Source organism: Aotus nancymaae, unplaced genomic scaffold (genome assembly GCF_030222135.1).
Source record: "Aotus nancymaae isolate 86718 unplaced genomic scaffold, 86718_ANA_hifiasm-v0.15.2.pri h1tg000064l_0, whole genome shotgun sequence".
NCBI classification, from domain to species: domain Eukaryota; kingdom Metazoa; phylum Chordata; class Mammalia; order Primates; family Aotidae; genus Aotus; species Aotus nancymaae.
Window position 1 is genome coordinate 13731218 of NW_026988478.1, and position 22880 is coordinate 13754097.

The following is a 22880-nucleotide window of genomic DNA, read 5'->3' on the forward strand; positions in this document are numbered from 1 at the left end:
ACATTTTTCTGAAACAGAAATTGACCCCTGTTAAGAAATTACTCTTAATTCTACCGATAGATTATAATGTTTGTTATTGCCATGCAGATTTGCCAAGGGATCTAAAAACATCAAGTATTTTCAGCTTATTTCATAAAAATGGGTTTCTTAATTTGAATCAGATAAAAAGAGATCAAGGAAGCAAAGAGATTCATATGTGTAGGATTATCACTTAGAAAAAAATTTGTTTTGTCTTATTCTCATAGTATTCTGTATAGTGCTTCTCCCTTTTCAAATAGCTTTTCTGTTTTCTCATATTATCCTCACAGTCAGAAATAGGGAACTAAGCAAGAGAGAAAATATTTCTAGAATCTCAAGCACAGTTATGTAAAGGCTGTCATTGGTACCTTCTAAAAGTAGATCCTCATCAGAAAACCAGTAATGACCTCTGCTGTAAGAAAATATAGTGGGTGGCCTTTTAGTGTGCCCATGATTTATTTGGAGTTCTTTCTTGGTCATGGCATTTTTACCTTTCTGGTTCTTTGTTAGTTGATTTATAAAGCTAGAGGGTAGAGTCTGATTTCTCAAGTATTTTTACTTCTAAAATTTTATGGTTCTATTTTATTTTTATTGTTGATCATTACACAATTTGGCAACTTAACTAAAATCACTCCACATTCTGTATACAAAGATAACTGCACCATGATTCAGAATAGTAAGGGTATTTAAAATTTCCTTTTATACGTTTGTTTTATATATTATGAGGATAAGATGTTTAACATATTGGGTTTTTCTTCTTCCATGCATGCCATATGCATTAAATAAATGGCAGTCGGCAGACCACAGGGCAGCTTGGGACTCCCAGCAGGCAAATCCCCACCATTTGAGAGCTCACCTTGCAGCAGACAGACATGGTGGCTCGGTACAGGTATTTTCTGATTTTTGCATGAGTGATTATTACCCAGATTTATACAACTAATCCTTTTTATTTTTTTGGAACTCATGGCATGATTTCATATCTTAATGGAAAATTTGTTGCTGAACTACTCTTTCCATAATTCTATTCCTTTGTTATTTACCAGAAAAAAAAAAACAAAACCCAAAATTAATGTGGTCCAGAAAGACCAGGAATACCAAGATTTTTCCTTTCTTCATTTTTGCAAGTATATGCAACAATATTTAAGTCATAGAGCAGATTGGAAAAACAAACGGTATTATACTTGAAATAGGTATTAAACCTGACTTCCCAATAATCTCGATATTTTTTAATGCATTAATTAATAGAACATTTTTGTATTTTTTTCCATTCATTGACTTTGCTTCCTTCAAACTTAATCAGCTAAATAATCGCTTTTCATCCTTAATACTCAGAATGAACTTTCTGATTAATTGTTCAAATAAACATGACCCTAATTTTTATCAGAGTATATTTTGTTTGTACTTAGAGAAAATATCAGATGGAGGAAATTTAAATGACAAGTGTTTATTAAATACTCCCCTCAATTAATTGTGTGGCATTTTACACAAATTTTAAGCAGTTCCTTATTTATGATTTGTTTCTGTTCCCCTTTTATATACTCGTAGAGACAGCTACTATATATACTCTGCTGTCTATTGCCCTGTAAATTTTAATGATTCATATATATTGTAGAAACAGGGAAAGATTGCTTGAGGCTCGTATTGTGTTTTAAAATGTTGGTTTCAGATAATCTAAAAGCCAGTTTAAAGTAGGTGAGATAACAAATGTTACTTCACTACATTTCAGTATAGAATTTTTTTTATATTTTCATTTTTTCCTTTACATATTTTTACTTGAATTATTTGCCATTTTATCAAATTTGCATTTTTCTTAGTGTATATATTTAATCAACTGATTCTGTACTCTGGATTCTATTTTTTCTTGATTTGAATTTTAAAAATTAAATCATGATTAAATCTTATGAGCTCTCATATTTTTCTCACCATTAAATTTTAGAGGTAATTTAAATTATAAAATCAATTACTTTTGTAGAATTTTGTAGTTTATAGAATTTTCAGTAATGTGTGGTAGACTTATTTGAGTAGATCTGTAAGAGCCTAGGGTGAAGGACTTAGAGGCAAGGGTACCGAAATTGTAAAAATTTTTATGACCTAATCCATACAGTTAGAAAAGCTGATTGAGCAAATTATATTTTATTTGCATAACACAAACTATATTTTGTATGTATCTATATATATTTACATATTTTTAAGTATGTGTGTATGTGTTATACCAGGTGTTTTGCACAGTGCAACAATTAAGGCACTATTAGAAAATTTTCCTACCATTTCTGTACCATTACCAGATTTATTTTCTTAGCCTCTTCTTACTCTTACATGATTCCCCGACATTGCCTCATGGGATTTCTGTGGACTGTCAAAGGGTGAATGAATTTCATTATTCGCTCATTATTTCATTACTTCATATTTATTGTTTTGCTCACATGTTTTCACAGAGATATTTGAACTTTGCTCATGTCTCATTTCTCTCTAAGACTCTTCAGCCTACTGAGACTATAGCTGACTTCATCCTAATATTCAATAAGTGATCAATAGATTTTGAGTAATATGTAATATAAATACATAGGTAAAACAAAAAATAGTATTTTCATTGACCTCATGTATTTTACAGTATTAACTGACACATGATATGATGGACATTAACAGCCTAAGTAGGATCATGCCTGAATCCTTCTCACTCTAAAGTAAAGACTGAATTCATTTATAATTTATGTCCTAAACACTTTCAAAGTTATTGAAAACACTTGAATAATGGACTAATGAAATTATAAATTAAAACATAATAAGAGCAAAGAAAAGCACCTAAAATTTGAACTGATATTGTTATAATTGAATACTTTATTTGATTCTGAATGAAAGCAGATAGGGAAACAATGTGTTCTCTTAATATTATTCTCATTGTCTGATAAAGGGAGGAAATAAAGAGAAAAAATTTTTATAATACAAAAATATGAGATGAATTTGCCTTGGGCTTATTTGTGCAATGGTTGTTAAATCAACTGTTGAACAAACTTTCAAGCATTGGCTTTGCAGGAGATGCAAAGACTTTATATGGCAATTAAAAAATTATTCTAAATAAACATACTAAGTTTATCATTAAATAGTGTTTTTAGGAAAGACATTTTCATAATTAATAGGTAGCTGTCTGGTATTGAAGTGTGATACAGATTTAGGATATCCAGCAACAGAATCAATAGTTAGTTAAAATGAGCCTTGACGAAACCATGGCTTTGACTCCTCATCTGTCAGTGCAGTCTCTTCCATGGAACTGATCATTGCTCTCAGTGCAGCACTGAAAATCATTCCAAGCTGTTTAGAATTGACATGTAAGGTGAAACCTTTTCCCATTTTTGACCTATAGAAAGATCTTCAGATACTTGTTATTTCAGATGTGCTTTTAGTAGAAATCGTCAGCAGAGTCTAAATTTGAATTCCCTGCTTTTCCGAATTATTATATAGCAGACCAGACATAGTGTTACCAGGTTGATGATGTTGCAGTTTAGAGCCCAAGCTCTGCAATCAGATTTGAGTTCAAATTTTGTGCCGAGATTATTTATTAGTAAATGAGATTTTTAACAAAACCTCTACCTTAGGTTTTGTTATGAAAATTTAATTTTATAAAAAGTGTTTAGCATAGAGGTTGAGGCTTAGGAAGTGTTAGGTAAGTATAATCTATTGTTTTTGCAAATTAAGAAACTTGAGTAGGGTTTTTATTGATCTGTGGGAAGTGAAGTATTGGAGGTACAGTCAAAAGAAAGCATTGATAAATGGGATTTTTCTAATTTTATCTCTTTAGTTAAACATATTAAATCACTACCTAAAAAGATACAGCTGTACATTCGATAAACTTTTTCCATTCAAGAGACTAAGAATAATATTCAAATATCTAAAAACTTTATTTTGTATTGTTTTTACCCTGTGTTCTGGAAAACCCCTAAGAGAATCAAGTGTGTCCCTCTCAGTTCCCTCTTAGAATCATTGGTGATAATAAATACGACTGAAAAACTCAGACCTACCACATTCAGTTTCTTGGCCATTCATTATTTAGCAAATATCTAAGGGTTATGTGCTAGGCTCTTCTAGGTTTTTTTGAATGAAAAGAAGCATATAAAGACATGGTGCCTGTGTCCATGAAGAAGTCAGTGGAGAAGGCTGATGAGCAGGCAGGGTGATAAGTAGGGATAGCACAGAGTACTAGGAGAATTGATAGGAAAAGCACATAACCTGGATGAGTCAGGGTTTTCTGGGAAAAGTGACATCTAAACTGAGACCTAAAGAACCAGTGGGAGCTAATCAACTGAAGAAGATAGAAGGGGTCAAGAGAGAAGTATACCAGTCAGAAAAGATAGTATATAAGGTTATGGGGTGAGAGACATATTAAGGAAGCTGATTTAGTCAAGCTGGTGTGTGTTGAGAAGTGAAACTGAGAAAGTAGGCAGAAGGTAAATTATGAAGGATCTAACGGGTCTTGTTATTAAACTTGGCTTTATTCTGAGAATACTGGGTAAACATAGGGGAATTAGGAGACCAACTTTGATTAGTGTTTTCTGAAGATTGCTTTTGCTGGAGACTAGGTTGAAAGGAGACAAGTATAAATGAGGAATACAGCTCTCAAAAGTCTGTAGTTGGGGAAAAATGTTGGGTAGTGGGGATAACAAAAAATAAAAGGCTTTGAAAAGAATTAGAAGGTAGACTTTAGTTGGGTGTGGGGCTGAGGGAAAAGGAAAAGTTCAGTTTTTACTTCTTTTTGATATGTTTCTACCTGACAAATCAAGATCTCCAAAATTAGATTTTAAAATATATCATGTACAACAGATAGTAGTGATCTCTAATTCCATTTTAGCTGTGCTTTTCACTGTAGCACAAATCTGTTGAGCTCAGTGCCAACTGAAAATTTGATCCCATATCGAGGAAACTGTAAGCAAAAGGAAGAAGACAAATATTAAGGACACTACTGAAAAACTATTCTACATGATTTTACATGTAAAATGTACTTATACATGTACTATGTATACCCCCAATTGTTTGGAAATCTTTTATAGTTGTACAGTATTTGGTTTGAATATAAGGAATAATGTGACTTTGAGCATTTGGGAGAAAAAGGGGCAGAATTACAAATGGTGCAGATATGTTGTACAACCAGGCATTGTTGAGGAAAATGAAAGAATAACATTCATTGTTGTGATAAGCAATCTGATCTTTTAGCTGATGAAGCATCCAAACAAATAAATACATGTGGTGATAAAAGAAAAGGATTAGACAAATATATCTGGAGATGATAATAAAACATATGTGTTAAAGTCAAGAGTAATAGTAGATACCATTACTTCAGTTACATTAATTGTGAATACTGACCGTTCTAAAACATTACTAATTTCAGTCTATCAAATATTTGAAAATACAGTTATTAACAAGGAACAAAATCTAGTGACTATTACAATCACATCTTTCTATTCATACTTTTCTGGGGTACTGAAATCTGCAAAAGAGAGATTATGGGAATATAGTTATATGCCTTTATTACTTAATTTTTAGTTCATTTCCTTTAATCTAGTTTTGGAAATTTCTGTTATCATTGGGGTACATTAGTATTATGAATTTACTTTTTTTTTTTTACAATAACATTTACAGTGACATCTCCAAAGACTGGGATGATCAAGGAAAATAATGATCCTAAGTGAAAGTTAATTGAAAATCCATTTTGGGTTATCTTTGTGGACAAAGCTGGTGATCTGGTATTCCAAAAGATGACCCTAAAGCATGTCACTGCCTGTGCTTTAGGGTCATCTTTTGGAATACCAAGAATATCAATTATACTTTTAGTCTTTAGGATATGTAAAGAAGTTGGTTTCATATTTTATATCTATATATATCTATATCTATATCTATATATCCTAGCACAGGTTCAGGAAATTATTTGGAAGTCACTCTTTTAACTATTAATATATCTCATTAGTGTGCTTTCTTATAGATACCTTTTAAAAAAGCTGAATACATTAATAAAATATATGATGTTTTAGTATTTCTAATAGATTGGATAGATGAAAATTTGGCTAATATATTTGGTTAATTAATATATTATATCAAGGCATTACTTGGTAATCTTGCTTACAGGATATCAGATAGAAATTAGGAAGACAGGCAGGGCGTGGTGGCTCACGCCTATAATCCTAGCACTTTGGGAGGCTGAGGCGGGTGATCACTTGAGGCCAGGAGTTTGAGACAAGCCTGGCCAACATGATGAAACCCTATCTCTACTAAAAATACAAAAATTAGCCAGGTGTGGTCTTGCATACCTGTAATCCCAGCTACTTGGGAAGCTGAGACAGGAGGCGGAAGTTGCAGTGAGCCAAGATCGTGCCACTGCATTTCAGCCTGGGTGACAGAATGAGATTCCATCTCATAACAACAACAACAAAAAAGAAATTAGGAAGACAGTAGTATAACTAATTTGTATTAATTCATTATATTTGGAAAGTACATTAATTGGCTTTTAAAAATCATTGACAATAAAAATACTATATGTTATGTCTATACTCTAAAGTCTATAAGAATAACATCTTTTGGAATTGGATTTGTCACGCATATGTTAAGTGAACTATTATTATGTCTCACACTTGCTTGTGGGCTGTTTCTCCAGTATCCCTCTTAAATTCTGACAGTAAAACTGTAGTCTAGTTGCCTTTTTTTTTTAACTTCTTAAAATGAGAATCGTAGTAAGTTTCTTGTAAAATTGGGAATGTCAGAGGGAATTTTTTTTTAAGAAGGCAAACAATCCTGTATAATGCCTAAATTATTTTTTGAAATGTCAAACCTTAGAATATCTGTCATTTTTATATACTTTCAAGAAACCAGCCTGATGAACACTAATATTTCAGAGACTAATCTTCTAGTTCAAGTTATGATTCTAGAAATGTCACCTAAGTAGACTATTCATTAGAATTTGGCTTATAAGAATAATTTGTATATATTTGATTGATTTAGGCTTCCAGGAATATAATGATATATTATTTAGAGTATTATATCTTCATTTCTTCTTTGTAAAATCCTTTTGCAAAAAGACACAAATTTTAAGTGAAAATAGTTTTAATGCCATGATAACACGCTTAAGTCACTGGTGTTAAATAGGCCAGTTTTATGAAGGTCAATAGCAGTATCCTGTCTTAACTCTGTTACCACAGTGATTCTATTCTGACTTTGGGATACTGGCCTCTACTCAGAGGATCAGGGAATCTGGGAAACCATGGAAAAATTACATAAAAGGGAAATGTTACTTCCTTCTGGTCTGGATCTGGTCAACCAGGTAAAATGGGATTTGAAACATTTCAATAAAATAAAATTTACCAAAGTCAGGTATAAAAAATCTTCCTCCGTGAACTGAAGTAAATCAGATTATATATAATTACAGTGTATATATGGTCATTGCTGCTGGAAAATATGTAGTTAATGTTGCTAGAATTTAGAATACCTGGGTTTTTTTTTTTTAAATTTTCAATTATGCTGCTTAAAATAAGGGAAGACATGCTAGAGGAGCTGCCTGTAAGTTGAGGTGGCATCCCTCCAGTTGTCTAGGGCCATTGAACAAAAGGGAGAATAAGAAGCCATGAATAGTATGTTGAGGAAAGAGCATTGGAAATTTTTCAGTGAACTGTTTGATTATGTACTGTATACAGGCTCTGGATGAAGGTAGTAGAGAATATGTGAGATAAGAATACTGCTTTCTCTCTCCTATCCAGTTTAGTGCAGAGGCTCTGACATTTTCAAAATTAAGAAGAAAGAACCAAATTGTGTTCAATAATTAGAACAAATAATTATTTTTGAATGTTTTTAGAGAGAGAGAGAGAAATAAAGAGAAAAAATTTACAGCTCAATAGAATGACAGAAAGGGGAAGCAAGTGCCCCAAAAAAGGAGAGGCATGATTAGATATAAGAGTATTCTTTTCTTTAGATTGCCTTTGAAGATAATCAAGGCAGTTTTGTATGTTTTCAGCTATAAGCACAAATGCAGTGTTCATTTCTAAGTACTTATTCTGTATAGGATATAGGAAACTGAACTTCTGTAATTCCTAAATTAACTCAAGTATATTGGTTGATTGGTAGTTATTAATACTTTCCTTGGAGTTGGAGAGGGTCCTGTTTCTCTACACTAAAGTATCAGGTCTACAAGGACAGGGATGTTTATCTTGCTTACTTTGGTATTCCAAATACCTACAATGGTGCCTAGCATGCTGTAGACTAAAGCAATAACTTAATTAAATTTTAGAAATATAAGGTACTGTAAATACTACTTTTAGTCTAATAGTCAGTTGTAAACTCTGTTGCCCATGTCAGAGTTGCTAACCTTTTATTTCATTTAAAGAGATTAGGTATGGAGTAGAAGGGGCATCAAAGAGAATTCCTAGATTTTTGAGCCTGGAAGTCTGAGAAGATGGTAGGGCTTTAACTGAAATGGGAGCTATGGGAAGAGCAATACATTTCAGAGGGAGGAAGATAAATTTACCTTCAGAAATGCAGGGTTTGAGGTACCAAACTTGGTTTAGCAAACTGAGTATATGGGTGAGTGGTTAGGCTCAGGGAGCCCTTTAGCTAATGGTGATAGTTGAAGCCATGATTATAGATGAAACATAGTGATGGATGGCCACCATTTAGAGCTCTTCCCATATGCCAGGCACTGTGCTTTATATATTGACATTTATGTATTGATATTATCACACCCTCATATCAACCTTGTTAATTATATGCTACTGTTCATCGTACTTAAGAACTTTAGCAAGGTAAGATATTTTTCCCAGAGTCTCGTAGCTGGTAAGTGGTAGAGCTAGGTTTTGAATCTAGACCCATCTTACTCCAGAATGTTCAACTAGTGCCAAGTGATTTGATGTACAAGAAAATAAGGCACTGAGCAAAGTATACTGAATACATTTCCTCGGAATCATTGGTAACCCTTAAGATAACTCTTATTAGAGTTATGTAGAGATAGAGAACTAATTGCAAGGAGTAAAGGAATAAACAACTGGAAAATTTTATAAAACTGGAAGTGGTAAGTTATATATATTTTTTTCCAAAAAGTTTAGTGATAAGGGAAAAGGAAGAAATAGAACAATAAGGTAAATTTGCAGAAACAGGGTAATTTGGGAGAATTTGGGAATTTCATTATGATTTTTATCTTGTTTCAGGATTTCATTCATGCACACATGCATTCATTTATTTCCACAAATATTTATTGAGTGCCTGTTCTGTGCCAGGCATAGCAGGAAACAATACAAGGTCTCTGTTGTCCTGGAGCTTAATTTTAATAGAGGTAGGGATGGGTGTCAAGAAACACAACAGATAAGCAAATCAGAAAAACGTGAACACTGATAAATACTGTACAAATAATTTAAAATAGAGTGTGACATAAAAGACTGTATCAGCATGAAAATTTTTAGCTGTGTGATAGAAAAGGCCTGCTCAGAGAATCTGAAAGATGAGAAGTCAGCTAATAAGTAGGAAGAGAATTCTAGGCAGTGACAGTAGATAATGCCAAGGGCTGTAAATGGGAAGAATCTTGACATATTGGATGGAGGCTAGTGAGCTATGGAGAAGGTGGTATGAGATCAGAGAGGTAGATGGGCATCACATCATGTGGGACTTTGTCAATTTGTATAAGGAGTATAGATTTTTTACTCTAAGTGAAATAGGAAGCCAACAATTGGAGAGTTTTAAGCAGGGAGCTGTATGTGATGTGATTTGCAACTTAAAATGAGCAACGTGATTGCTGTGTGGACGATACATTTGAGTGGGGGACAAAGCAGAAGACTAGATAATAGATTTTTGCTCTTATTCACATAAGAGATCATAGTGCCTTCGACTGGAGTCCTGGTACTAATAGAGATGGTGAGAATTGATTAGATATGGGATATGTTTGGAGGAGGATTTAACAGGATCTACCATTGATGGATTAGATGTGGGGTTTAAGTTAAAGACGAATCACAGTGACCCCTGCATTTGAACAACTGGGTGAATGAATGGTGTTGTCACTATTTAAATGGGCAGTTTGAAATGGAGACTTGAGCATAATTGCAGATTGAAGTGAAGGATCCATTCGAAGGAGTAATATTGAAGTTTTTCTATATTCAAGGAAAGTAATTCATGATATAGCAAAGTGCCAAAGGACATAGGCACGCAAGAGGAAACTGATTGAGACATACATGTAGGAGTTAGCCTTAAAAACCAGAGGGAAGGAGACAGAAGACAGAGGTTTCAATAAGGAAAGGAAGTAAGTTGAAAAGCACATATTAGATGACCTTGATCTTTAAATCAAATGCTAGACCTATTACTATATTTAGTTGCTATCTATTGTTTTGTGTTCCTCACATTAACTTTCTAATTGAAATACTTTAACCTTAATTATGGTTATTCTTGTATAACCTATTTAGTGTGTATGTATATTTATGAGTATGTATGTGTACTATATATATTTTTTCTTTTTTTTTTTTTTTTTTTTCAAACAGGTTGTAAGTTCTACAAATGGAGAGTTAAACACAGATGATCCCACTGCAGGACGTTCAAATGCACCCATCACAGCCCCTACTGAAGTAGAAGTGATGGATGAAACCAAGTATGTGTTTGTTTTATTTGTTTTAGTAACGTTTTGTTCTTAAATTATGCATGTTTGAGATTTATAGTTACATAAAATTATTTCAGGAATTTTTTTTCAGGGAATAGGTGCATGCAAAACAAGTGGTATGCTTAATTATTTTAATCACTATAGTAAGTTTAAAATAGGGCTGTTTCAGTAAACATTTTAATAATATAAAATATTTAAGAACTGTGCTCAAATTCTTATTTAGAATTAAGAGTGTTGATGCATGAAAGTTATTGATGTGCTATCTTTTTTCTGTAAGCGTAAGAATACATATTAATTTTATAAAATGCATGTTTTAATATATTGAATTTGTTTTTTAAAGCATAAATTATAACAGTATTGCTTGGAAAAAATTAAGCATGAAAAACAATGTGATAATTTCAATGTGGGCTGTTTCTGATTCTCTCTCTTTTTTTCCCTTGTATTTTTTTTTTTGTGTGTGTATAGCTGCCAGAAAGTGTTGAACATGTGGTGAGTCTCAAGTGTAGGCAGGCAGAAATAGCTCCGTTGACTGTAATTTCAAAGATTTAGCATCATTTTGTGTCTTTTGAAAACAAAACTCTCAACATAGCAATTATAATTGGTAAAAGTTATTCAAAAGTATTTGATATCATTAAGATAGCTCTGAAAAGCAAGAAATAATTGAGGAGCTCTTTTGCCTGCTGCAACTTTTTTACTTCAAGTGACATAGATTCAGGGCCACTTTTTAATTGCATAGATGATACACCAACCCTGCTTGTGCTTGTGCATTTGTTTTGTAATAGTTTTTATTTGCTATTTAAATAGAAAGATAGATTTTTTGCATTAAGTTTTCTTTTTTCTGTTTGCAATTGTTAAATACATATAGCAGATCTCATTCCCCACAGTAGTATCACTAAAACAATAGTTCATTTACTAACCAGTTACTGCCCTTGAACATAATATCGATACATTTTATGATAACCTTATAATGAGAAAGTCATTTTAAAAATCCTCATGATATGAAAAGTAATGTTCTTATTAATAGAAATAATTTTGGATTTAAGTTATTTCCTGACATTTGCCTTTAGTTGTAATACTGTGCTTAAAATGCTTCTCTCAGTTTCAAAACAAATTTTGAGTCAGACTGGGACTGAGTAAAGGAAGTTGCCTAGATTAGTAAATGCTGAAATATTTTACTCGTATCTAAAGACACCTTATATAACTTTCAAAATAATGCTCATTTGCTGGCTGCAAAATTAGGAAACTTGTGGATTTTTTTCTTAAAGAGCGGTGATTAAGAATCCATTTTTATCACTTTTGACTATAGAATTTATTGACATTGTGACAAAGACTAGTGTATTTCAGGATATAACTAGTTGTATACTTGTGTATTTTTATGAACTGCAGAAATAAATCTCTGAAAGTATAGTCTTACTTGCATGTTTTTAAATCAAAGACAAAAACAACAACTTATGTTTGTGAATTTTAGGTGCAATCCTAAGACAGGAACATAGGGTGGTGGTGTGGCAGATTCTACTGCACACATCTTTTGCAGTTAAACATAGGTTGAAGAATCCTGTTTCTGTCACTTACTTATTACCTTCAAGAAAGCTTGTTTCTTTTTCTGTAAAATGAAGCTAATAATATCTACTTCATTGGTTGAGAAAATTAAATGTGATAAAGTGCTGGTATTTTGTCTGACACACAGCAGGTACTCAATAGCTATTATCACCCCTATTTATTTCTTCTTTTCCAGCTGCCAATGACATTTCTCATCTCTCTTCTTCCCAGGCTTGTGCCTCTTTTATCGGTATCCCATATTTCTACTTCCATACCCACACTTTTCACTGAAACTAGCTTTTCTTCATTTACATCCTCCTGGAGACTTGCTTTTAATCAAATCTATTAATTGCTGAATTATACTGCTGAGGTTTCTGAAATACCTGATACTGTCCTTGTTCTTGAGTAGATTACAAGCCAGCAGGAAGATTGCAGTTGTACTAGTATATGTCAGTATATGATTAATACTATGAAAAGGATATTGAAAAAAATGATTAGAGTTTATAAAGATAAAGATTATTTCCTGACCTGGATGATCAGAGAATACTTTATGGAGGTGGCGCTGAAGAATGGCATAGTAGTTTATTTAGTTGGGATGAGTGTGGGTGTGTGTTTGGGTCTCTATCTGTGGGCATTGGAGGATGTGAAAGAAAGAAGGAAGTGGTGGGAAGGCTGTTCCTGTAGGAAGGGTTCTCCATTGCCTGTCACATCATGTCCATATTTCTTTGCATGGCACCAAGGTCTCTCATACCTGTCATAGTCTGGCCCCTGCCTATCTTTACAGTTCTGTTTTCCTTTCTGAACTTTATATAGCATTGATTCCTTAAATATGCCTTTGCTATGTTATCCTATTTATGTACCTTCCATTTCTTGGAACTTACTGAATTTCTTGAAAACAAAGATTTTTTTTCATCCTCAGATTCCTAGTGGCTATGTTCCTTAATAAATCATTACTAAATAATTAAACAATGTGGTATACCCATAGAATGGACTGCCATGTGACAATATAAAGAAATGAAATTGAAAACATTGTGCTAAATGAAAGAAGCCAAACACAAAAGGCCACATGTAATGCGATTCCATTTAAATGAAATGTTCAGAATAGGCAAATATATAGGCACCAAAAGATAAGTGATTGCTCAGGGCAAGAAGAGGAGGATGGGATTTCTTTATGGAGTGATGGAAACGTTCTGAAATTAGATAGTGGTGATAGCTGCTCAGTCTGAATACTAAAAGCCATTGAATGATATACTTTCAAAGGATAAATTTTATAACACATGAATTATATCTTAATAAAATGGTTGTTTTAAAAAAAGGATAGCAACTCATGATATCAGTGAAGACTTACTTCAGGTGGGTTAGGTAGGTTATAGAAATTCTCAGAATTTTCCTATCTCTTTGCTGGTTAAACATTCTATTTAAACACACAAGATTTTTTCTTTTCTTTAGTTAGGTTTATGCTAACATTTCTACAGGTTTATTATTTTGTTTCTCATATCCCCTTAATCTTTGACTAAACATTTGAGCATGATTTTTTTCTTTTTTAAGAGATGGGAATCTTGCTATGTTGCCAATGCTGGCCTTGAACCCTTGAGCTCAAGTGATTCTTCTGCCTCAGCCTCCCCAGTAGGTGGGACTATAGGTGCAAACCACTGTACCCAGCTCCTTTTCTAAATTGCATCTTGTACTTGTCTTCTTTCTGCCACCATTTGACACATAACTAGAGACCTGCTTAGAATTCTCTTTCAGAATTTGTTTCATTATCATCTTTCTTCTTACCTATAATTGGCAGAGATCCCTCTCACCCCACCCCATTAAATAGAATGTATTTTGTAATGCACATTTTAGCATTGGATTTCCAAATGATGTAAAATACTCTATTCTCCCATATGTAGAATGATGGAAAAGCTAATTACCTTGGTTAATAATGAGGTTTTGTCTTTTTTGTTTACTGTAGTTGAGAATTTTAAGACAAGTGATAAATGATAGCACTCCTAGGGAGTTTTAAAACTCCCTAGGTGACTATAATGCTTAGGCTGTACTTTCAAGGTTTCTGATTTTACCAGTTGGTCTATGGTGGGACATGTTTATCATAAAAAGCTTCCAAAGTGACTCTAGGAGCAGCCAGGGTTAAGGACCATTCTAATAAAAAGTATTATACGATTAGCACTATAGGAGAGGGATAAATGTTACTGGAGTTCAGAAAATGGAGTATGTCCTCCTAGTTGGGAAGATCAGAGAAGTCCTCATGGGTAAGGATGCATTTACACTAGTTTTCAAAGATGAGTATGATTTGGCAAGGGAAATGGGTGGAAGTCAAGAGAGAGAGGTTAGAGCAAGGACAGAATTGATCAACTTTAAGAAGTAACTCATGCAGGCAGAAAATATATAAACACATTAATGGAAACCGAGATAGGCTAATAATATCCCAATCTCAAAGGGCCTTGGTAGCCAGTAAACAAATTTGGACATTATCTTTCTCAGCACAAGAAAGGAAGCCAAGAAACATCATGTGGTTTTTAAGCCAAGAAACAATATGATCAGGTTGGTCCTTAGGAAAATTAATTTGGCAGCAGTTATGAAGCTTATGTCACTTCCTGGGGCTTATCAGATTGCAGAAAATGGTTTAAAAATATGAATTAAGTTTTCCTATGAAACTAGATAGAGAATTTGTATTTTGGGTTAGTAGTCTCTAATAAACTGTTGCTTAAAAAATGTTTTAAGATGACAGTCTCAGACCATTTGTTTAGTTTCTATAATACTAAGTGTTCAAGACTTTGATAATCTCTAGAACTATAAAGATGAGTGAAGAATAATATGTTTCCTCGAGATCAGTTCAGTGAGAAAGAGAGAGGTATAAAAATCGTAATACAAAGTGACAGAGACTGTATAACTGTTTTTTGGGAGAGAGCATGTGGATTTTAAGTGGAAAGAAGAACATGTGCAAAGATAAAGAGGTAAGAAATCCCACCTGGTATGTTCTGGGAATGGCAAGGAGATTTTCGCTTTTTCTTACTTTCCCTCCCTTCCATCCACAGTATAGGCTACCTGGGAAGGAAGCCTCATGGAGGATGAGACTGGAGTGGAAATAGGTTGGGAACCAAATTCTGAAGAGCTGTGTGAACTTAATGTTTTAGTCAATGGAGAATCATTGATGAGATTTCAGAGGAAAAGGACTTGGCCATTTTTATGATGGGGGCCATTTGGATGGAAAGAGGAGAGACTTAGACTGGAAAGTACTTTAAAAGGTGCTTAGCAATGGTGGAGGCAAGTTGAAAAGTTCTGAACTAAGCCAGCATGAGAAGATGGGGAAATTTTGAAAGTCATTTCAGACTTAAGGGATTAATTGAAAGTCATTTCAGACTTAAGTGGATAGGGAGGAAGGAATTCGAGATGAAGATGGGCCTGAAGGCTTTTAGTTGGATTAATTTTGTCGGTGATCTTATTCTGTGATCTAAACTCTACTTGCTTAATTAAATGGTTCCTCATTTTTTTTTTTAATCAAGAGATCCAGAGATATGAAATTACACTTAAGGGGAATATTCTTTGTCAAAGAATTAAAGATTAGATTCCATAAAAGATACTTCTATACAGGAGAAGCTAGGTTCTGGAGTCCTCTGTGCGTAGGTCTAGGAGGTACTGACAGTCTCTCAACCAAAGGATGTGCAATGAGTCATCTTAGAAGGGATAAATAAGAACATCATGTCCAGATAGGGAAACATCCTTCCATTTCTGGGTGGATTTGAAAGAAGGAAGTATATGACATATATCCAGGAAAACAAGGCAAATTAGATTAAGAAAACGGCAGTGAACAAAGGAGAAATGATGGTATGGTATCAACAGCAAAAGCCTTTGTGTGTTTTAGGACTTTGATCTGTTATGATTGCCTGTTTGTTGCCTAACTGTACTAAGTTTGTTTCTAAAGTTAATTGTAAGTAGGACTTAACATTTATTCCCAACGAATTTTAGAGTAGAGATGTAGCTTCACATTTTGAGAGGCTGAGATGGGAGTATTGCTTGAACTTAGGAGTTTGAGACCAGTCTGTGCAACATAGTGAGATCTAGTCTCTACTAAAAGTTAAAAAATAAAAAAAGTACCAGCTGAGCGCCTGTAGTCCCAGCTACTCAGGAGGCTGAGGTGAGAGGACCATTATTAAGTAAGTACAAACTTTGTACCAGTTTGTTGGACTATTAACTGTGAGCAATCCTTTATGAAGCTTAAATTATAGTGCAAAGGCAAATAGCAAATAAATAAAATAATTTTAAAGCAAGAGTAAGTTATTACAGGAAAATAAAACAGTATTGTGATTGAGTGGCTACATGGTAGAAGCACTGTTTCAGATTGAGTGCTGGAGACAGGAAGCAATTGAGATGAGACCTGATTTCTTAATCACTAAGACTATAAATTAATTATTTCGGTAATTGTTTTTATGTTAAGAAATAAGCCATAAAGTTAAAACATCAATTTATTTCTTCTGTAAGTATATCATATTTTGAGAGCATCTCTCTTCTGTGTTATTTGGATGCATTTGTATCACATAAGGCAATACTGTCCTCTGGTGGTAGTGGCTTTAATAGCATGCCAGCTTTACTTTTGCAAATCTGTTATAAGGATGTTTATTTAGTGGGATTTATTTCTGAAAAATAGGTGTCCTTTTTAGATTGTGTTTGAATTTAAGGGCCATTAGAATTTATTTGAAAATCTTATTTAGTCTCAAATAAATGCTTGCCGTAGTTCAGTAAAATGCTGTTGAAGGAAAGATTACTTAAGTTGTAAAGAACTCAACTCTCAGAACTCTCAAATACTGAAAATACAAACTAAGCAAAGTAAATTGCTAATACAAGTGTAGAAAATCTGAGACTCAGTCTTGTTCATCAAATGTGTATTACATTAAATTACTCATTTCAAAGGGCTAATGTAACTTTAGAAAATTTTTGAAAGAATATACCTTGAAATTTGAAAAGATAGTATCTAAGAATAGTGAGCATTATTAAAGCAACTTTATATCAAACAGTTAATACATTTCCATTGAAATATGACCATATTCTTAAATGTAATATTCTGAGTATTTGGTCTGTCGCTTCTAAATACCTATTTTTATGTCTTGCTTTCTGCCATATGGATATTTTTCTGCTCTTTTCTACATCTTAAAGGTTTATTTGGAGTAAAGGATTTTATCATTTAGAAAGTGATTGAGATTTGAGAAATATTAGGTAGCTGACAGTTAAAAATAAATTTGACTTATTTTTTAAAGTCCAGAGCAAATCTCTTAACATCTGTGGTCTTGTTTCACTGTAGCAGCTCTTCTCTAGGCTCTTGACTGGGTAACTCATTTCAGTTCTTTCTGCTAGTCACCTCCATATGGGTAAAGTTTATAAACATCCATCATTACATATATTTCTAGTTGAATTTTTATCAGCTGATCCACAGTTTTAAATTATTTACATTCCATGGTCTAGTCAGTATATACTTTTTGGTTCACTTAAGAAATGCAGTTGTGTAATTTGGTTTTTAGTACCCTCATAGCAGTTTCATAATTATGGCAGAAATCACAATAATAAGTGATACAAAATTATTTTTGACTAATAATGTGGGTAGAGAGATTATGTAATTTAACTGGACAGTGTAGATTCTGTTTACATTTATTTCACAGAAGTATATAAAACATATCTAGTAGTTATTTCATTTTCTGTAATCTTTTGCTGGATGGGACACTTGAAGCTATTCTTTTTATTTTGAGATGGAGTCTTGCTCTGTCACACAGACTGGAGTGAAATGGCTTGATCTCAGTTCACTGCAACCTCCGCCTCCAGGTTCAAGTGATTCTCCTGCCTCAGCCTCCTGAGTAGCTGGGATTATAGGTGCCCACCACCAGCCCAGCTAATTTTTAGTAAAGACAGTGTTTCACCGTGTTGATCAGGCTAGTCTCAAACTCCTGACCTCGTGATCCACCCGCCTCAGCCTGCCAAAGTGCTGGGATTATAGGCATGAGCCACTGTGCCTGGCTAAAGCTATTCTTTAATGAATACAGATTGCTAAGAATTATAGAAACATCTTTATAAGGTCATATTACACACAGTCTTTGAATTGACAGCTCTTGGTAATAGAATCACCATGTATATAAATATACTTTGCTTTTATTACAAAATATGATTTATAGACATACCCACACATCCACACAGGAGTTAAATGGAAAATCCAGGGATACCCAACCATGCTTGCCTGTGCCAAAAGTAAACTCAACCTTAGGAAGGGATGGACTGTTTAAAGGTTAAAAGAAAAGGTGCCTGACTATATGTAGTGTCTGTCATGTTGTATACTGTGCTGACTCTTACATCTGGAGGGGAATAATGCCATACCTTCATACCTTTATTTGAAGGATTGTGAGACTTTAAAGATACATGTACATTTAATTTTTTTCTTTTTTTTTTTTTTGGTGGGAGCAGATCAGTGATTCTCATTTTTCAGTTCATACCAGATCACAGCATTGTCTTGCTCTGTCACACTGACTGGGGTGCAGTGGCAAAATCATAGATCAAACATTCCTCGTGCCTCAGCCTCTCAAGGAGCTGGGACAACAGGCGGGTGCCACCAGGCCCAATGTGTATGTGTGTGTGTGTGTGTGTGTGTGTGTGTGTGTGTGTGTGTGTGTATGTATGTATATATTTAGAGATAATTATGTATGTGTATATATTTAGAGAGCGAAAGAGTTAGAGATAGGGTTTTGCTCTTTTGCCCAGGCTGGTCTTGAATTCTTCAACTTCTGACATCAGGCAGTCCTCCTGCTTTGGCCTCCCAGTGTGTGCTGGAATTACAGGTGTGAGCCACTGTGTCCAGCCAAGATTTTTTTTTCACCTAGGAATAAAAGTCAGGATTATAGTGTTTTGCAGTTTTGAATTGCAAAACAGAATCACCTCAGTTGTACTACTTTAAATATTAACTATAATTTTACCTTGACTAAACTTTCAATAAGCTTGACCTTCTGTAACCCTAAGGAATTAAAAATTGCCGGTCTTGACTTTCTATATAATGTATTTTCTGTCTTTCACTCTGTAAATATGATGGAAAGTGTCGTTGACTATATTGGAGTGTCTTTTTATTTTTGGAGTCTAAACTGATTCTTGGTGAGAATAAACTCCCCAATGTTAGGATCATTTTTACCTTTCTAATAATGGCTTCAACAATCATATATAAATATCAGGGAGAAAGGGAGATAATGTACAGGATGAACTTTTCAGTTGGTATTACTAAAAATCAGATTAGGTATAAATCTTTTGAATTTAATGGCTCCTTTTTATGTTGCATAGAATGTCTTGCTGTTCTTAAAAGGCATGTGGATGAAACATAATAGTAATAACTCTGCCATATTTTCACTAATACATATGCTTCATTGGTGTAATCACTGTTTATCTTGCACTAGCCTGTTGCTTTTTATGACCATTTAAGTTAGTGTGATAAAGTCAACTCTGTGACATTTTAGTGCTTTTAAAATAAAAAGAGTGTTTCCCTCATCTGCAGGTGCTGCTGTTTTTTCAAACGAAGGAAAAGGAAAACTATACAGCGCCACAAATGACTCTGGACACAGACAGATCCTGGGGAGTTACTTACATGTTCATCTGCTGTCTTGTGATTAAAATCATCTCTGTAGTGACCACATATATTTTCAAGGACTCACTCTTAGAAACAAAAATGTCATACTTCGATACTTCATTTTGTGGTTGTCTTACATTCATTTTTTTTTCTAATTTAACTTCTATGGAAGCTTTAAAGTTTTGTCAAAACATGAGTGCTTTGCCCATCAATGAATGGAATGGACCAATGAGGTGGTATTGAGGAATACAGTTCTGTAGAACATTTTTCAGAAGTTCTTCTGTTATAGAAAGCAGTACAGTATCTTAAGTGTCAACCAGTTTATACCTAATCTGATTTTTTATAACTTCTGTAAGAGCATAATCAAAAAGGAATATTTTTTTTTCTTAGTGGATAATACAACAGAGAAAAGAGAGTTGCCCAAATATTTAAAAGAAATTATTCCTTGAGAAGTTCATATTTTGTGACATCTGCATTGATTTCAGTATTACTGATGGTACTGTTATTCATAAGTCATGTTAACATTCTCTCTGTGAAATCATGGTACAGTCACTGCCCAGAGGTACTGAGGAAAAAGCAATATGGGTTCAGCAGATGGTAGTGGTAAAATGAATCTTAAGTAGTGCAGTAAATATGTGCTCTGCTTTTGTTGCACCACTATGTGAAGTACTGTGTTGCAGAAGTGGCAAAAGCGCTTATTTTTAAAAATGCAAAATATTTGTATAATGTAACTTTATGCTTCCAAATAATAATGTATGTTAGACAGCAAGAAATGAATACTTTAAGAAGTGATATATGTTGGAGTTATAAAGAAGTACACTAAGGAGAAGTAGTAAATGTGAACCTTGTTGCAATGTATATGGTGGAAGCCTAAAGAAATCTCACTGAAACCTACTGCTGAATGATTACATTCTCCCTTAAGCAGAAAACTTTGGATGTGCCATGCAATGGTGTCTGTGTAATTATTTTGCTCTTTGATAAAAAAAAAAAAGGACCCCCAGCAATAAAAAGTGGGTCACTCTATGCCCTCTGTGCACATTAGTCTCTTATATTCAACTTTGCTGATTCTCTGGACTTTTCCTACTCTTTAAGCATAATTTTGATGATTGAAAAATATTTTGGAAAGGATGGGTCAGGTGCTTTGCCTCCATAGTCTTTTGAAGTGCCTGCATATAAACAAACAAAAAAATTCTGTTAAAAAGGAAGCCCACTTCACTTTTCAAGTCTGCTTTGTTTTAAGCCATGAAGACACACATGTACTATTGTCACATTCTACTAGCCAGAATTTTTAAGAAGGGTTAAAACAAAAAGACTGGCTAGAAAGGTAATTATTTTGAACAAATCTCATGTTCATCTTTCATTTATAAAATTGTTACTTATTCTTTCCATGCAGTCTCTTCGTTGTCTTTAAGTGTATGCCTCCAGGCATGCTTATTTATTTTTATTGTCTCAAGGTAACATTTAAGATGTATATTAAAGTAAATAAATCTACATTTTTTTATTTCATTATTGCATTTACAGGGATTTAATTGTACTTTGTAATTTATTTTTCTTATTAGCCAAAAGTTTAATGCATTGTTTTTGATGAATTAGGCACCCACATGAACATCACAAATCAGGACATTGTTTATCATTGTTGCTATGAATCCTATGATTGATCTTTTTTGATTTTAAAGACCTACACTTAACCTAGAAAACATTTGCTGTATAATTTGGTCAACAGTTTCCATTCTGTCTATCTGTATACTGTCATGATGTCTTAAATTGCAGGAGTTACCTACTGAGCTTTTATTTTATTTACTTTGAGTAAGGAAGATGGATGTTTTGGCCATTATAATGTGAAACCACTTCTTTCTTTACAGTATTTGACCAAATTTGTGTGTCTATGATATTTGTAAATACATGCGATATCTGTATTTCTTATCATAAGCCTATTTAGTTTTATTCTCAGTAGGGTTTTTTGGATTGTACAGTGTTTATATGATCTGAACTCCTTATACATAAGAAGGTGTGTATATTAATCCAATTATGGACTTAAAATATTTTAAAAGTATAAATACCCTTATTTGCTGCAAAGACCAGTGTGTAGACATTTGCTTTTTAGCAATATTTTTAAGTGCTCCATTTTAATGCCAAGGAATAAGTCTTTTGGCAACACAAACTGGTCAATAATAGGTAATGCAGGTATGTTCAGGTTAAGCCAACAATGTTTTGCATTTTTATGCTTATTTTCTGTCAACACTAATGAAGTCAACATTGCCTGAATGTCTGAATAATGAAACACATCCCTGTTTAAAAGTATGTAACTGAAAAAGAAATAAAAAAAATAAAAGTAGTTTTTTTAAACTTGCTCTTTACCATTTCCTGTAATGATGGGTAAGATAATGCCACTCCTTAAGATAGGAATTTTTAAAATTTGGTTTATTTAGTCTGTTATATGTGAGAAGCAGAGTTAAAGGAATATGCTTTTGTTATTTTGTTTATGTTTTGTTTTGCTTTCTTGAAATCCAGTGGTAAAGAGCACACGCTAGGTAAAGGATATAAGCTTTCTTTAATATTAAAAAAATATATACTACTCTGAACTGTTTGATAGAGCAGTAATTAAAGATGTCTTCTGATAAATTAAGGTAAATAGAATCATTTATCCTTTTTGAAAATGGAATCATACTATTATATTCACAGAAATTAACCACTATTAATCTAGTTTTAAGTGAATGACTAAAATTAGTGCAGATGGAGAGCACATATTTGTAACAGTATCTCATCGTTTATCATTGTTCTAGGTACTTTAAGGGATTTTACAAAATGGCATTAATGGTGCGCTACGTACTGAGGGATGCTACAGGTAAGATAAGGCAAAGAAGCCCACACTCAGCCTATGAAAAGTGTGTCCATTCAGCAGCAGAGACCTTCAGAAGTAGGAGAACAATCTGGAGATGATACAAAACTGTTAAAGGCTCTATTTAAAAAATTCAACTAAAGATTAAGATTCCAATCTGAATGAATGTATAGTTGCATTAGTCAGAACTCTTTGAAGTTCTGTTCTGCAAGTGACAGAAATTTAACCTGGCTTGAGCAATAAGAGTGTACATTATCTCATTTAACTGAAAAGTCTGGTAGTGG

At 33.5% G+C, this 22880-nt stretch overlaps 1 protein-coding gene across 9 annotated transcripts in view; it reads left to right on the plus strand.

Moving 5' to 3' along the window:
* CSNK1G3 (casein kinase 1 gamma 3) overlaps positions 1-22379 on the plus strand; it is a 102852-nt gene extending 80473 nt beyond the window's left edge. For 3 of the 9 annotated variants that reach the window (XM_012448245.2, XM_012448255.3, XM_064366223.1), the window contains exons 11-14: positions 812-907; positions 10512-10618; positions 11093-11116; positions 19686-22379. In XM_012448245.2, coding sequence (XP_012303668.1) covers positions 812-907; positions 10512-10618; positions 11093-11116; positions 19686-19740 — 282 coding nt within the window. In that variant the 3' untranslated portion in view covers positions 19741-22379. The remainder of the gene's footprint in view (positions 1-811; positions 908-10511; positions 10619-11092; positions 11117-19685) is intronic. The other 6 variants (XM_012448280.2, XM_064366224.1, XM_012448298.3 and 3 more) reach the window with 3 other exon arrangements.
* Positions 22380-22880: the final 501 nt, after the last annotated feature.